Raw genomic sequence first — 15,282 nt, 5'->3', positions numbered from 1 at the left:
GGAAAGAAAAGCGAGCCCAGTGACTGTCAGATTAATTGAACACAGCGTCAGGAAGAGACTGCTTTGTGAAGTGCTGCCTCTTAAAGCATTACAAAGTCAGAGAGACATCAGAAACATTGATTGGCAGCAGAGGGGAAACAGAAACCACGAATGATCAATAAGGCAGCTGCCAGATGGTGGGGGTGACACATCGGTGCTTGAAGTACTTTGTGGAGCTTGAAGTGGCTAAAGAACAGGAGTGGGACCAGCCCCTTGATGAGAATCAGTTTGTATGTTGCAGAAGGTTTTGCAAGCACACCTTCTGGCATTTGAATCCATTTAGTACAATGCTGCTGTTATTTGTCCCTGCTTAGCACGGCTGTAGCAGCCTCTGCAAGTCTTAAAGGCTAAACTCTTTAGCTCTTTATAACAAGAACTTGGGACCTCCTGATACCACCAACTACTTCACCACCAACTACTTCAGGCGTATTGTTAGTAGTGGGAAGTGCTGGTAAATCATCTCTTTGTTGCCAAAGTATTAATGAACTACTGACTCTATGTTTCCACTGGACACAGATCTCAGCCTGGCCAAAAGCCCAGCAGAAGCACAGAATCCAAGGACACTTAAGGGGCTGCCTTTGGTTGTCCTGATTTCTGTAGCTGCTACAGAGAAATCTGGTCTTTTGTTGCGTCGCTATCCCAGGTGATGTTCCCACTGCCCAGCCGCTGCCTTCCTTGTGGCTGCTCCAGCTCTACTTCTGTCTTAGCTACCAATGATTTAGGAAGAGGATTACACCCTTTCTTCAGAAGTGTTCTAAACACCAGGAGACAGACCCCAGACTCGGCTGCATTCCTGCATCTCCCAGGCTGTCTCTCCATTGTTTCGCTAGGCAATGTCTCAGTTCATCCTGTGTTCAGAGGATTTCCTCCTGCCTGTCTTCAGCAAGGGTCACACTTTTTTTCCTGTCCCAACAGGGACAATTTTCAACCCACTGTGAATAGGCCAGGGGGGAGGTTTCCTTACCTGGCCCTGGGTTAGACCTGCCAGGTTTCTGTTCTTCTTGCAGCAGGTGGTGGTGACACGTGTTCTGCTTCCCATCAGCTCCATCCCTCAGGCACTTCCTGGACAAGCGGTATTTAAGCAGCTCTTTTCCCTATGAAGTGCTGTGTACCCACCTACCTGTGTGTGTAGGGGCTGTCATCTTTACAGAGGTAGGGCAGCCAAGCTGGGCAGAGGAGCCTTCCCTGAAAGCCATGCAGAGGGCACTGGGCTGCTCTTGCTGCTGTAGCATTGCTTAGGACATGCCTGGCAGGCAGGGAAGCAGCTCCCTGCCCTCCCACATGCACTTCCTCAGCAGCAAGGCAGTGGGGATAGCATTGGGCTGCTCTAGGATGCAACACAAGGCAGTGACCTGAAACAAGGGCTGTAGGAAGCATGCTACGAAGTCAGGGGCTTTGCAGGAGTCAGGCTGTGCTGCCAGCACTGCCATGTCACACTTGCCAGTCCCCATCTGGTGTCCCAGGCTTCATCTTCTCCCGGTCAACCAGGATGTGGATGATATAGGTCCATAGCAGCAACACAAAAGAAGGCAGACATAGAGTGTGTTGACTTTAACAGCAATTTTATGTCAACGAGCAGTTCCCATTATTGCTGTTTGTCTATGTGCAGGTACTGCTCTGGAGGCTGCATGCTGGCAGCAGACCTGCATGAGAACATACCCAACCAACCCAAGCAGTTTTCCCACAAGAACAGCAGCAGTAACACACACACTCAGCACAGCATCAGCACGGGAAGCAGTGTGCAGAGCTGTTGAGGTTTTGTTGCAAAACATCGTATTGATAGTGTAATGTGTGCCCATTTCAGTGTCTGCCTCGGCTCAGGTGCAGCAGGGAGGTACGGCCACTAATGTGCTCCATGGGGAGTATTTACCGGCTTCTCTCTCGGATTTGGAACATCTGTCCCTCCCTCCCAGCCTGAGATGGGGATGAGTACTTCTGCTTTGTGTACCACAGCTCTGGGGTTGGTCAAGCACTGAGTAGATGCAGGTTATTGCAATAAATCAGGTGGAAGCCCTTGTTCCTCCAGGCAGACATCTGCTGATAAACCAGCCAGCTCTAAGGAAAGGCACACCAAAAGCACCCATCAACGAAGCTCTGAGGTCCCAGCTGAGTGGAGACAAGTCTCCCTTTCAAAAGGCATTCTGAAGGGTCACAACAGCCTGGGCAGGACCAGTGGTGGAGAGGGAAGGGGGTTACTGGCAGCTCACTAATAGCTAGAGACAATTAGAAAGTGATAGTTGTCTCCACTGTATGTGACTGAGAGATGGCTCCCAGCTGAGTTCTGCTTGGAGAGTTGAGATCTAATTAAAGCAGGCCTTGGATCTCATCATTCTTCCCGCATGCCTGGGACCATAAAATACTGACTGGTGCATCTGTTCTGTGTGTGTATCGGATGCAAATAAGGAAGAAGTCTGTAAATACATCAAAAACCATACTTTATTTTATGTATAGCAATACAATTTACATATTAAATAACACTATAATAGAATGATTTGATATAGTTTAACATAACAAAAAAAAAAAAAAAGATTCTTCAAGTTACAAAAAACCCCCAAACAAAAACCAAACCAGAACGAACAAAAAGATCTCCCTCAAAACACTCCCTCCCACCCTGTCCCCAAACCAAACACCACATTTGCTTTTGTTTCTTCTGAATGGATCAATGAGACAAACGTATCCAGTGACTGGCTAAAGTCTAATTCCTATTGCACACACTGACAATGGAATCAAAATAAAACTAAACCCCAACTTGTCACAATCACTGCCCCAAAGGAATGACGTGTGTGGAAACCTTGTTTGGAGTGCGCTGATGGTGTCTCACTACCTGGGTACACAGAAGGTATGTATTCACATAACCACCACAGAACTAGGGAGGAGGTGAAACTAGAAAAAAATTAGCTTTATATGAAAATATAAAATTCTATGATTATATACCATAGATACAAAGTTCCCAGAAGATGCTTATATCCAAGCAACAAAATATTTACAGTTTTAATGACTTTGCTCTTTTAAAAATGAAGGAGAAAAGAAACGAGGAGTACACGTGAATGCTTCGGTCTTTAGAAACAATGGCTGCTCGCTAGTTTCAAATGTCCTAACACAACACAAAGAGTCACTACCCCAAATGTTGGAGAGTTGTGACGTTGTATAAAATTGACTCGTCTCCTCTTTTGGAGATGTTTTATTCGTAAAACTCAAGACATTTTGCTTGAAATTAATTATCCTCTGTAGAAAACGCTTCCTTTTGCAAAGAGTTAACAAAAACACTAAAAACAGTTTAAACAGCTAAGACAAAGTAGAGGCCAAATCTCTTCGTTACAGTTCCTTCTCTTTCTTTATGTTTGCATTCCTTCTCCTCTGATAAGTAAAGCCAATGTGGTTCACATTGTTAGAATGGCAACAAAGAGAAGAAGAGCAAAGGGGTAACAGTAAGAGTGGAATTATGTCTGTGGCAAAAAAGAAAAGGAAAAGAAGCAAAGCAATGCAGTGGGTTAACAAACAGGCATTTTCCCTTCACATAAAAATTCACTGGCACCGTTTGAACATAAACGTCAGAACACAAGATCTGATGTCCAAGGACATGGATTTGAGAAAGACTGCTAAATCTTTTAAGACAACTACATTTCATTTCTTCATTTTGAAACTAAGTTGGTGTTGTTTTGCTGAGAATTAGTAGTTACGTATCTTTGGTAGAATCAATATCTGTGTTTTTTAGCTTTTAAATAAAATACATCAGCTTAAAACCAAAAAGATTGATAAGAAGGCAGTTGTGCTGTGTCATAAAGGTTCTTCTCCTAATGTTCCAATATATCACTCAGGGTTCAAGCAATTCAAGCAGTCAGAAACTGGAAAAACAACTGAAATTTTGCAGATCCTGTAAATGGTTCCACTAACCTAGAACAGACTCACAGCACAGCAACAGTCACACACAGAATTAGCTTTAGGGTTTCCGATTTTGCTTTTTCCTGTTCCTATATTAATATTGGAAACAGACACTGTGAAATACTAAGGACAAACGCTGTTTAAAATGAACATTCTTTACACCTTGGTCCTGCAGAAGAATCAGCTCTCCCAGACCTTCCTCCTACCCACACCCTGTGTCAGTAGCATGGGGGCATTCAGCTGAGACTGCCACCCATTTTAGATGCTCAGATGACACAGCAGCTTTCCAAGCATTTCCTCTTGGATAGCTTGGCTGCTCTTATGGACTCAATGCATAGAAATCTTCTGTCTTTCACATGTTCTGCAGGCACAGTACATGTGCAAGACACGGAGATATAGTATTTCTAAATGTAGACACACATATGGATGGGCACTTCAGTCCTTTATGTCCTTACTTCTCAGGGCTGGTGCTGAAGAACACATTTCATAGTGATGGGATATACTCGGTTCTCTTACTTTGCAGGCTGGGAAGTTGGGATGCTTGAAAGCCATCCTGACTGAATTCCAACTAGTGGTTAAAGCAGGGAGTGAAAGGGGTTGGTGTGGCAAAAGCAAGGCTGTAGAGTGGGACTTCGGCCACACGCTCACAAGAGCATCTCAGCAGAGCTCTGAAAGCACCTCTCTGAACACACACGCCTTCTGAGTCCCATAGAAAGGATGAAAATCCACGCACCTACTTCCAGTAGGATAGATTCGGCTCTTCCACCCTCTTAATCCTGACCTTCACAAGCAATTCCTGGCTTCATACACTTCAAGCCTAATGCATCACTACCATCTATTGTTTTCCTGACTGTCAGCACAGCTCTTAACACACAGCTTGAGCCCCCCTAAGAGAAAAACCCATGGAGAACTCACAGAACATTATTTCCCCATAGATTAAACTCCAAGCAAGTATTTCAGGTGTGGGAAAATGCCAATGCAAATGCATGGGTTTCTAAAGCACCTACCAAAGTTCAACCCCCGCAGCCTTCTTGCACTGATTTTTGAAAGCTGCGAGAAGGGATTGAACCAAGGATATTCAGGCAGTGTGTCACGAACCACAGTTATCTTCCATCATGCCACTGAAATGAAAAGTAATCATCTGAAAGTACTGAACAAATCCAACCCTCTTGATGCCTGCCGTAATCTTTGTGTCACTTCCCTCTTGTCAGGGTTTGAATTCTTAACTTCTCCCTACACCTCAACGGGAACTTAAATACTTCAGCCTGAACTGATCCAACTCATCGAATCCCTTTGTGCAACCAATTGGAATTCCCTGGGGCCAGGATCACTGCTGGGGGCACAAAAGGGGGTCCCCAGCCTCTTACCCTGGCCAAAAGACCACTCAGCAACACCTTGCAGCAGCAGTATATGGAAACTTACTTCAACCATTCTCATTACTGGGAGGTAGTGACCAGAGAGCCAGCCTTAACACCTACCAGACTTTAACTGATTCCCTCCTTGGGGCTGGGCTGTCCCAGTGCAAAGGGGGTGCAATCTACAAAGCACTGCTTAGAGACATTTTTTAGCTGTTGCTGGACATGGGATTTCCTTACTGAAACCACAGCTATACTGCACTGTTCAGCATGAGCAGTTACTTGGATCGCTTGTATGGAGGGGGGGTTTGAACTGAGAAGTAAGAGGTGACTGTGTAAAAAGCTTGCTGATGAATTCTGGAATACTTTGGTGTTAATCAAGCGCATCTATTCTAGGAAATCTTTCCGTTATTAAAAACAGAAGGCCAGATGTCAGCACGTATCAGTTGGCATAGCTCCTCTGCTCTCAGTGGGGCCGCATGAGGGCTGTACCTCGGGAGCTTCTGAATCAAAACACCTACTCTCAATATTGAGCAGTTCACTTTCAGCTTCCTTGTGGGTGAAAATGAACAGAGCCTTGCCCAATGGCAGTATTTCAGCAAGGCTGGACCGGCAGAAATTAATGGGTTTACATTTAAATGAAAAAAAAACACCATGCTGTAACATTTTGACAAGTCCTGAAAAATTCCAATGCATGTTATCTTCAGTTGAAATCTAGAAGTAAAGAAACTAATGCCATAGATAAGGGATAGCGCCTTTAGCTGTATGCCAAACGTCAGGATGGTTGAAACAACATGGTTCCTTCTTTTCAAGGCAGATTCAGTCACCCCTCCCTACTCAGCTGAACTATGAAGGACACCATTAGCTTTAATTTTCAGGAGAATTAAGTATGTGCTTACTTAATCCTGTTAAACAGGGATGGACCCTGCTGAACTGTGACCAAATACGCAGGAAAAGGGAGCCAGTGAGGATGTATACTTAAATGCTCCAAACAACAATTCAATTATTTATGGAATCTGGGGGAAACCACTTCATTGGTGTGGGAGGGATAACACAATAAGCCTGGTTTGTGCTAAAGAATTAGTCTGGCAAAAAAAAAAGAGGGAGAATGTAACTTTATAGGTAGTTGTTTTTTATTAGTTTGCTTCACCAGTAAATATGGATCAGTACTTTATGTTTTAGCACTAAAGTATGAAAATTACACACCTGTAAAAATGGCATCTAACAGTTATGAAATTAAGAAACGCCTGTCATCATGTAACATACCATTAGGTGTGAGGTCATAGTCAAGAAATAGTAAGGAAATTAATGTGTTTAAAATATTGAATAGCTTAGTACTGTAAAATATTGCTACCTTCAATATAGCTGAAAACAGGTCTGACTGGGGGTTGGAGTAGGTTTCTCACTGGATTGGCTCTGATGAGAATAAAACCATCTTTCCCATCACAGGGCTGGTTAAAAAGCTAAAACCGATGTATTTCTGAATACATGGGTAAGCTTTGAAACTGTAAAATCAAAACCTGTCACTGCGTCCCATATATGAATCGCATCTAATTTATAATTATATTGTAGGTAATTTATATACTCCATGTGAAGCAAGTATTAGGCCTGTAAAGTGGACAAACCAGCAATTTGAAACAATAGAGAAATAATTGTTTCAGCTCCACAAGGCTACTACACCTTCACTGCAGCTAATCATCACCTGCCAACTTCTGTAGGATGAACACTGCTCATCCGCTCCACTGGAATGCAGAATACCAAAACTGTGACATGATCATTAAAGGAATAAATATGATATGAAGGGGTTCAGTATCTGTTGCAGAAAGAATCCATCTGGCCTAGCATTCAAGATTTAAGATTCGAGGGTCACTGTCGTTAGCAAAACTTCGCTGCATTTAAACGAAACAGAAAAAAAGCGTATGCTTGCTGTCATGGAATGTCACATCAGGGCTTGTCTTGGATTAGAATATTATAGGCAGTAACACTGATCATATAGTGCAAACTAGATAAAATTGTGTTTCACTGCGTGAAATAAACAGAGGTGCAAATGCTCAGTAGGATACCATTAAGACATAAAATGGCAAAAAATAAATATCAAAACTTTTATCAGTGTAAAAAAGTAATTGGGTTATTGTATAACCTAGAGTCTGGCAAAAAAGGCCTCAAAAAAGTTCACTCAGTCTTCAGAAGTTCTACAAATTAAGTGCCTTTTCAGGTTTCCAATTAGACAAGAGACTCCATGCTTTCTGCGGGATCAGATTCGTCACTGGCCATCACAGCACCATTTTTGTCCAGTGTCATGGGACCGTTTCCATTTTCCTTAGTGCTGACCAAGCTTAGCATTGCCTTATAAAGAAACTGGTACTGTTCCTGGAAAAGAAAGACAAGTTATTTAAGCACACGTATACAAATGGCACTTAAACGTGGCATTTCCAGGGAAGGTCATGGATATTCATTACCAGAAGCATACATGTAGCAAAGAAAAAGACTTAGAGAGCAATCACCTCTGTTAATCTAGTTTAACCTTGTCAACCCAAAAGTCCAGTTTTGGGTAGATTATATTATTTCTGGTAAATAATCTAATTTCTTATATTATATACTTATTGAATATAATTTCTGGTATTAAACACTACAGGAGGCTAGGACAATACCTGAGACCAGAGGCCCAGCCCCACGTTGTTCTCTGGTACCACAGGGCCATGCACACTGAGGCAAGGGTGCTGCTTTCGCTGCACAGTTAGTGAAGAGAACCAGTGTTGAAGCTCTATCACCTCCCTGCAGTCCCAGCTGCTCTGCTGCATCCCTTCACATTGTTTAAATATCACAGCTTAACTTACAGGGCAGGCAGGGGGATGATGAGAAGCTGAAAGGTCTTTCCCTGCTAGGGCTGCCTGTACAGCGGCCCCCTAACTGTATGAGAAATAAGCTTAACTGCAAAGCAGAGACTTACAGTGTGGGCTTCAGGGTCATGGAAAACAACTTACAAAATAAAAAGCTCAAATGCAAATTCCGCTTGGTAGTAGAAGCTGTAGGGCTTGATAGCATACACAGTGTGTGTTCTAGTTCATGCGTTTGGTCACAGATGAAAACCTTGTAAACTAGCCATTTACATTCCATTTAAAGACTTACAATGTCTGTAAATACTCCAGGCCGCATAAGATTTATCATCTTTGCCACCTGGAACACATCGACAGCATTTTCGTTCTCCAGTTGCTGGGACAGAGTGGTAAGGGCACATAGCGTTCCCGCTGACACAGCTCCATACCTGAAAAACCACACCGAAGGAAGAAGTTACTCAGAAACAGACCGGGGGCACTAACACCGAGCCATGAGAACATTGATACAGTCTTGTGTGATCACTGTAATTCATCTCTGTCTCTATTAAATGCTTGTTTTATACTAGCTGATTCTTAGCAATTTTAATTTAGAGGAGAGAAATTTGATGGCACACCAGTCGTCTCAGGGTATCTGCAGTATTCAATACAAAGAAGTGTATCAGCAGAAGAATGTGAGCAATTTAAAAATACCCAGCCTATAACACTGAAATCAGTTCTCACATGCCACATGTCCTGAAAGCATCTGCATTATAGTTGAGTGTATTTTAAATTCATTAGTGGGAGCTCAAGCAAAACAGAAATGATTAGAAAGAAATGAGACTTTGCCTTTTCCTCCACATCTGACAATTACAGAAAGCTAACATGGATATGAGGTGCTCACAAGTAAATGGGGCACATCTCAAAGTATTCCTTAGGTCTGATGCATTGGCAAAGACAACATCCCTGAGCTGGGCACCCAAGAGACATTTTGGATTCTGAAGAGTTGAGCTGTGCTGTCATTTGGTAAGAACCTGAGCAATGGTTATGCATCAGGAGCACGACTCACTGCGTCCTCGAGATACTGGTCAGGTAGAAACCTTACTGCTGCTGTATCTGTGGCTATGCTTGAACAATATGTGCAGCTGCAGGCAGAAAGGATCCTAAGCAACAAGGGCTTGTAACTGCTTCTGAGGAGCCTCAGCTCTCCTCTGCTCTCCCAGTACTCAGGAGACCGAATCCTGTCTGTGCCATGGGTCTGCTCTGCAACTTCGAGCAAGTCTGTGTCTAAATGTCCCACCTGTAAAAGGGGACATTGGTGATGACTTGTTCTGTAAACTGTTTGGAGAGTTAGCTGTACATGAGAACCTAAATAATCAGCAAGTGCTGCAATGCCATCTTGTATAGCAAGATCACCACTAGGAGCTTTTACAGTATTCCTGTGGAAATCAAGACATATGCTGACTTAACTTCACATGATTTTTCCAAACTCAATTTGCTTAGAAATGGGAAACAAATCAGATGACAACAGATCTGCTGGTTTTGATGAAAAGGCTATAGGAGAAGCAGCAGAACCATATAGCTGGCTGCGACTTATCTACAGGGAGAGCGGACGAGGTGGCCAGTGTATGTGCTTGATGAGATGCAACTTAAATGCTTCTGAGAGTTCAATGGCCTCATTTTTACTTGGGCTGATAACCTCCAGCTCCCAACAATCTGAAGGCTTTTCTCACAGAAAATTATGCAGCAAATCTATTTGCTTTCACATGGGTAGTTATATTTAAAAATCTTGACATCTGTCTTGAGTTGGAATATCTGAACTTCTTTGAAATGTTGTTATTAAGTTCATCCCACCATGTACTTCCCTAAATACCACATGGAGTTAGTGTCTGCAAATTCATGTGTTTGGAATTAATCTGCAGTTGTAATTATTAGCGGATTATGTGATAGAGTTGCTGCATGTAGTAAAGGGAAATTTTCATTTTCAGCTACATTTGCTTAGGCTCCAATGAAAAGCAGAATCCACATTATGTGTTAGGCTTAAAAATAAAATCATTGAATACGACAAATAAACCAAAAAAGCAATTTACAGAAAGAATGACTCAGCATTGTTGGGAATGTGATTTTATTTTTTTTTTGGCGTCTAGCATGAAATGCCCAAATCAATAATGGTTCTAATCCTGTAAAACATAATCTTAAATACTGCAAGAATAGCAAAACCTCAGACTACCCAAAGCATGAATATTAAAACTAGCCTGGAATTAATCAGTGCTGGCAAAAGGCAACAGAGCTTACACTGTGCATTAGCAAGGCAGGAGGTGGTGGAAGAAAAACCTGTTGCAGCAGCAACACCCAGATGTGAAGCAAAAGCTCTTTCAGCAACAGCAATGTTTTTGCACAGAAGGTGAAGAGTTCCCAGACTTTCCCACTAATTCTGTTCTGTAGCAAGGTCTAATGGACTGGAGCATGGGGAGGTGCAGGTATAGCAGTCATTGATGCTGGCTCAGTGTTCACTCTAAGGGCAACCCAAGCAGTAGCAAAAATTGGGCTTCCTTGGGTTTTTAAGGGCAGAATGACTCCAGGAAGTGCTCTGCCCACCAGGAAAACAGCCCCTTCAATGAGATCCTGTTGGATTCAGGCTCTGGCTTCACTGTGATGGTATTTTGCAGCTCCACAATGCGTGCAAAGTAGTAATATGCAATGAAATATTTAGCATCCTTTATAACTGGGCATTCAAGCATAGCTGGCAAGACAATGCTCACCACTGCACTACAAAAGGAGAGAAGTGCTCGGGCATGCTGGCCTTGTGTTAGCAGGCTCCCGCCCTCCCACTTGGCACCATATGGGCCCCTTAGAGTTATGGGGAAGCAGAAGGAGGGAGAATAAATCTGCTCTCTAAAAACCTGGGCCCTTTGTCACAAGATACTTCTGCTGCTCACCCTGAGACACAGCTGAGAAGAGCTTGTTCCATCTTACACAGCACATTAAACCTGAGCTGTTAGACAGGAGCTCAGGCTACTCTGAAACTGGCTTCCATAAGCCTATATTGGGCCTTATCTAAACCAGGGCTCTGCTGGTTTCTGAAACAAGCTGTAGGATTTGTATTGGATACTTCCATGTGCAGAAGAACCCAAAATACAAAGCAAACACATCCTCACTTGCTGAGTTCACCTAAAAGTATGACGAACTTAAAAACTACACTAAGCAAAGTGTATTTAGCCTCAGATGCCAACTGAAAACTCACCCCTGTAAGTCTAAATATTCTGTTCCTGTTCTCTAGACCAATAAACCCCATCCACTCCATTCCATGCAAGAATGGATATCAGTCCTAACAAATATCTTATAGCTGAGTAACCCCTTGTACAATCTGCACATAAATGGGAGAAAAGAGATGACATACTCATCATGAACTATGGTGGGGCCATCCCTCGTTAAGGCCTCTTCCTTGATTACATTGATAAGTTCAAAGGTACTGCTTATGGGAGCATCTGGGTTTGGCCATTTAGGACACTGAAAGTGGCGCACCTCCAGAACGTAGTCATCCTGCAATGAGAAACCAGCCTGGGTGTTAGCTACTTTAGTTTCACATTTATCTACTCCAGGTAGAAAGAAGGAAGAGCCTCACTACAAACCGAAGAGATACCTTCTTCTTTCACACAGTTTATATAGAAGGAAGACAACAGACACAAGGCTGTAGTATCTCTGTAACAGTGAATGCCCTAAAATCATGCAACTCTAACAAAATGTTTAGTTGAGAAATGATTTTATATTTGAGTTCAGGGCTTTGCATCCACATAAACCTCTCTCAGAGCCCCTATAGCTCCAAAGTCAACCAAGTGAAGAGCAACCAAGGAATTCAAATTTTAAAGGGCTTGCAAAGTGATGTTTTGCAGCAAAATCCAGCCACAATCTGGAGAGCAGACTAGAGGCAGGTTTATAGCTCAAAACCAATGTCCTCACATAAAATCCCTTAATTAAGACCCCCTCAAAATAAACTATAAGTTTATAAATATAACCTGAATTTTATAAGCAAAAATAGGACAATAAACCTTGGTTGTCCCTTACAAAGAATAATTAAATCTACTTGTGTAACTGTAAAAAACAGTGTTTTCACTTTCAAATAAGACAATTAATACTATGGTCTTACTAGCTAGAAGAATCTACCTGGAAGTAAAAGTGAGATGGAGAAGGAGCGAACGAGAATACCTCTCCCCTGTGAGCAACATGCATGCACATGCATTTACCAGTAAATCATCTTCAGAACTGTTTCTGAACTCTCCTTCCATATTTAAAGGACATCAATAACATGTTGGTGAAAAGCCAAGACCCATATTTGGAGGTTTATTTTACCTGGGTTGCTTCAAGGATAAAGTCATGGATGATAATTTGCTCTTCGTTAGAGAGGCACAGTCTGTCTTTGCTGATAAGGGTCACAGTAAAGGCCTCACAGTTCATGGATTCCTCGCGACTTGGCCAGTACACAAACTCATCTTCTGCCTGAAGGAATGAAAGAACACACAACTACAGCCTTCCAGACCCCTTGTGTGTGTCTGAAAAATCCAGTGGATCAAAAAATTGGTTTGATAAGTAGAGATGATCAGCAGCTCACCTTTAAAAAACATCTCTGTCTAAACCAGATTTACTGTTACAGCTGCCAGATCCTTCCTCTGTGTGTCCAAACAGGTAATGTCTACTTTTTAATTGGTTTCATAGGGAAATGCTTATCTTTGCTCACTCATATTGAACCTTTATATTGTATCCCAGGTTTTATTACCTCCTGTCTACACAGCTTTGCATGAAAATCAGATACCGGTTTAGAAAAAACATCACTGACCTTTAAAGATTAATTGCTTGTTATTGTTAATTTGTGTTTATTGTGGTTTAATCCAAAACTCAAGGTCTGTGCACTAGGTCTGGTAGAAGACTGATGGACGCTTTTGTAGGGCTTGACTTTTTAGGAGCAAGGGGAGGAGAAAGGAAGAAACCCAAATGTTCTTAGCCTTGAAAAAAACACCGGCTTAACTTAATGCAAGGTCCTCAGAAAAACTCCTCTCCTGAAGGGACACTGTAAAACCTCAGTGAGACTGTGAATGGTGGAGGAAGCTCAGTGCTGCAGTAGCCTAATTGACAGGATGTAGAGAACAGGCTGTCAGAAAGCTTTTCTTTAAGAAAAAACTGTGAATTCTTAATTTACAGCAGAGAAAGGAAATTAGGCTCTGTCACCACACACCTGCGAAGCCTGTTTCTCCTCCTGGCTTTAGGAGCCTATCATCCCTGCAGTGTAGGCACAGAAGCTGCTCTGGCAGCATGTACAGCACTGCACGCTTGTGTCTGAATAACCCATGTTAAACTTGTGAGAAAACATGAACTACGAACCTACTTCATCCCACTGCACCCCTGAGCACATCTCCAAAACCAGGCTTCTTTCTGTGGGCCTGGAGACTCAGCGCACCTGATATGCAAGATACTGTTGAGATTTGGGCCTTAAATGTTTATTCTGAAGATGGGACTCGGGGTCCTAAGTCCTCTGAGTACCTTGACAATCTGCCCTAAATAAGCAGAAGTGCTAGCAAGCAATGTAATATGGCTGGAGAAAGTGACAGGTCCTTATGCAGAAAGTAGCTTGCATTATCACCTTGTCCCTTGGCATTACACATTCAGCACCTTGCCACTGTCTCAGTCCTGTGCCAGCCAACACAAGCCACGCTAACCATCAAGCAAACACATGGGTTCCACTGCCCCACAGGCCAGCCTCCGCCTTGGGAACAGCGGAGATGAAAGAAGGGACCGGGCATCCTTGCAAGGGATGTGGCTGAATCCGGCATTCCTCCTTTACCTTTTAATCACTATTGTTCTGCAGAGCTATTCCATGTACTTGTAAAAACAAGATCAGCCTCTTCATTTTCACCTGACACACTTTCATTCCATTAGTGCTTTCTGATTTGATCTGATTGCTCTGAAGGCTCTTTGCCTTGCACTGCCTGCAGTCCCTTTCATCGCAAAGCACGCAGGAAGCATATTGACTGCTGCCTCTTTAGTAGCCCCTCATGACTGCTATTTTCCTGCTGTAATGAAGGTGGTTTCTTTTCCATTCTCTTCTATAACCATCTATTCACCTCAGTGATGCATGCATGAAAAAAAGGACTGTTTAGTTCTTTATCCTTTTCAACACGCCCTCTTGAGACATGCTAGTAAATCTGGAAGTAGTGATTAGCATTTCACCTGGGTCTCCTTATTCTCTCTCCCTCTGTCTCGTTATTTCCACTTAAATTAACATATATGTTTGCTTTTCACTTTCATCAAAAATAGCATTTGTAACCTTGAATAAGCATAGTCTTGCATGGCCTCAGCTTTAAGCCCCTGGGAAAACAAGCAACTATTCTACTGCCCCTGCTTTGTATTTCTGCTCCTCCCAAAGTCCTTACCCATGGCCCTGGCCACTCAGTAACATCGTTGTCTTGCATCCTGCCATCCAGGCAGCCCTCAGGAGCTTTCACAGAACCATGGAATGGTTTGTGTTGGAAGGGACCTTAAAGCTCATCTAATTCCAACCCCCCTGCCATGAACTGGGACACCTTCCACTAGACCAGCCTGGCCTCTAAGAGGCTGTCATCACCAGTGGGCTGCCTGTGAGCACTGTGATCCATCCAGCTCAAGGTGTCTTTCCCAGGGATGAGTGCAGAAAGGGAGAGCAAAAATCAAGCCCCACGTCTCCAACCTGTCTTTTTATAACAAGCTATAGCAAAGTTTGAGAAGGTAGCTCAAAAACTGGCTGCAGCACTGTGCAGGGAGGTACAGTTTAACTCACCAGGCTCTGGTTGTCCGGCAGCATGACAATGATCTGTGCATTGTGGTCCCAGATCATTCGCCAAAAATCTTTAGTCGTATGTGGCAGCGGATGTTGGGTTATGATGAACTCATTACTCCTGTAGTAGCCCTTTTGCAGCAAAACAAACCACATGGTTACTTACTACTTTCAACACTTTCAAAGCATTAATTTAATCTTTGGGGACACATAATGACCCTATTCCATTTTATTCCACAATATTTTCACACATGCTATAATTTTATAATTCCATTTCCATTCTGCAGAGTCCCTGATGTTTTCATTTACTCTAAATCCCACTATTTATCTGACTATCTTACAGAAATACACATTCCACCTAAATGCACCTTGTATTTAATTTTTTTAG

At 42.8% G+C, this 15,282-nt stretch overlaps 1 protein-coding gene across 3 annotated transcripts in view; it reads right to left on the bottom strand.

Moving 5' to 3' along the window:
• Positions 1-6,387: 6,387 nt before the first annotated feature.
• PTPRG (protein tyrosine phosphatase receptor type G) overlaps positions 6,388-15,282 on the bottom strand; it is a 404,913-nt gene continuing 396,018 nt past the window's right edge. For all 3 annotated transcript variants that reach the window (XM_061472858.1, XM_061472855.1, XM_061472857.1), the window contains exons 26-30: positions 14,898-15,026; positions 12,440-12,586; positions 11,490-11,632; positions 8,406-8,541; positions 6,388-7,646 (exon numbers count right to left, since the gene is read on the bottom strand). In XM_061472858.1, coding sequence (XP_061328842.1) covers positions 7,500-7,646; positions 8,406-8,541; positions 11,490-11,632; positions 12,440-12,586; positions 14,898-15,026 — 702 coding nt within the window. In that variant the 3' untranslated portion in view covers positions 6,388-7,499. The remainder of the gene's footprint in view (positions 7,647-8,405; positions 8,542-11,489; positions 11,633-12,439; positions 12,587-14,897; positions 15,027-15,282) is intronic.

Source organism: Pezoporus flaviventris, unplaced genomic scaffold (genome assembly GCF_033815535.1).
Source record: "Pezoporus flaviventris isolate CSIRO_AGI_PZ_B2104156 unplaced genomic scaffold, CSIRO_AGI_Pfla_v1 ptg000073l, whole genome shotgun sequence".
NCBI lineage: Eukaryota > Metazoa > Chordata > Aves > Psittaciformes > Psittacidae > Pezoporus > Pezoporus flaviventris.
Note: the sequence above shows the minus strand (reverse complement) of the source record. Positions and strands in the feature narration are given on the sequence as shown.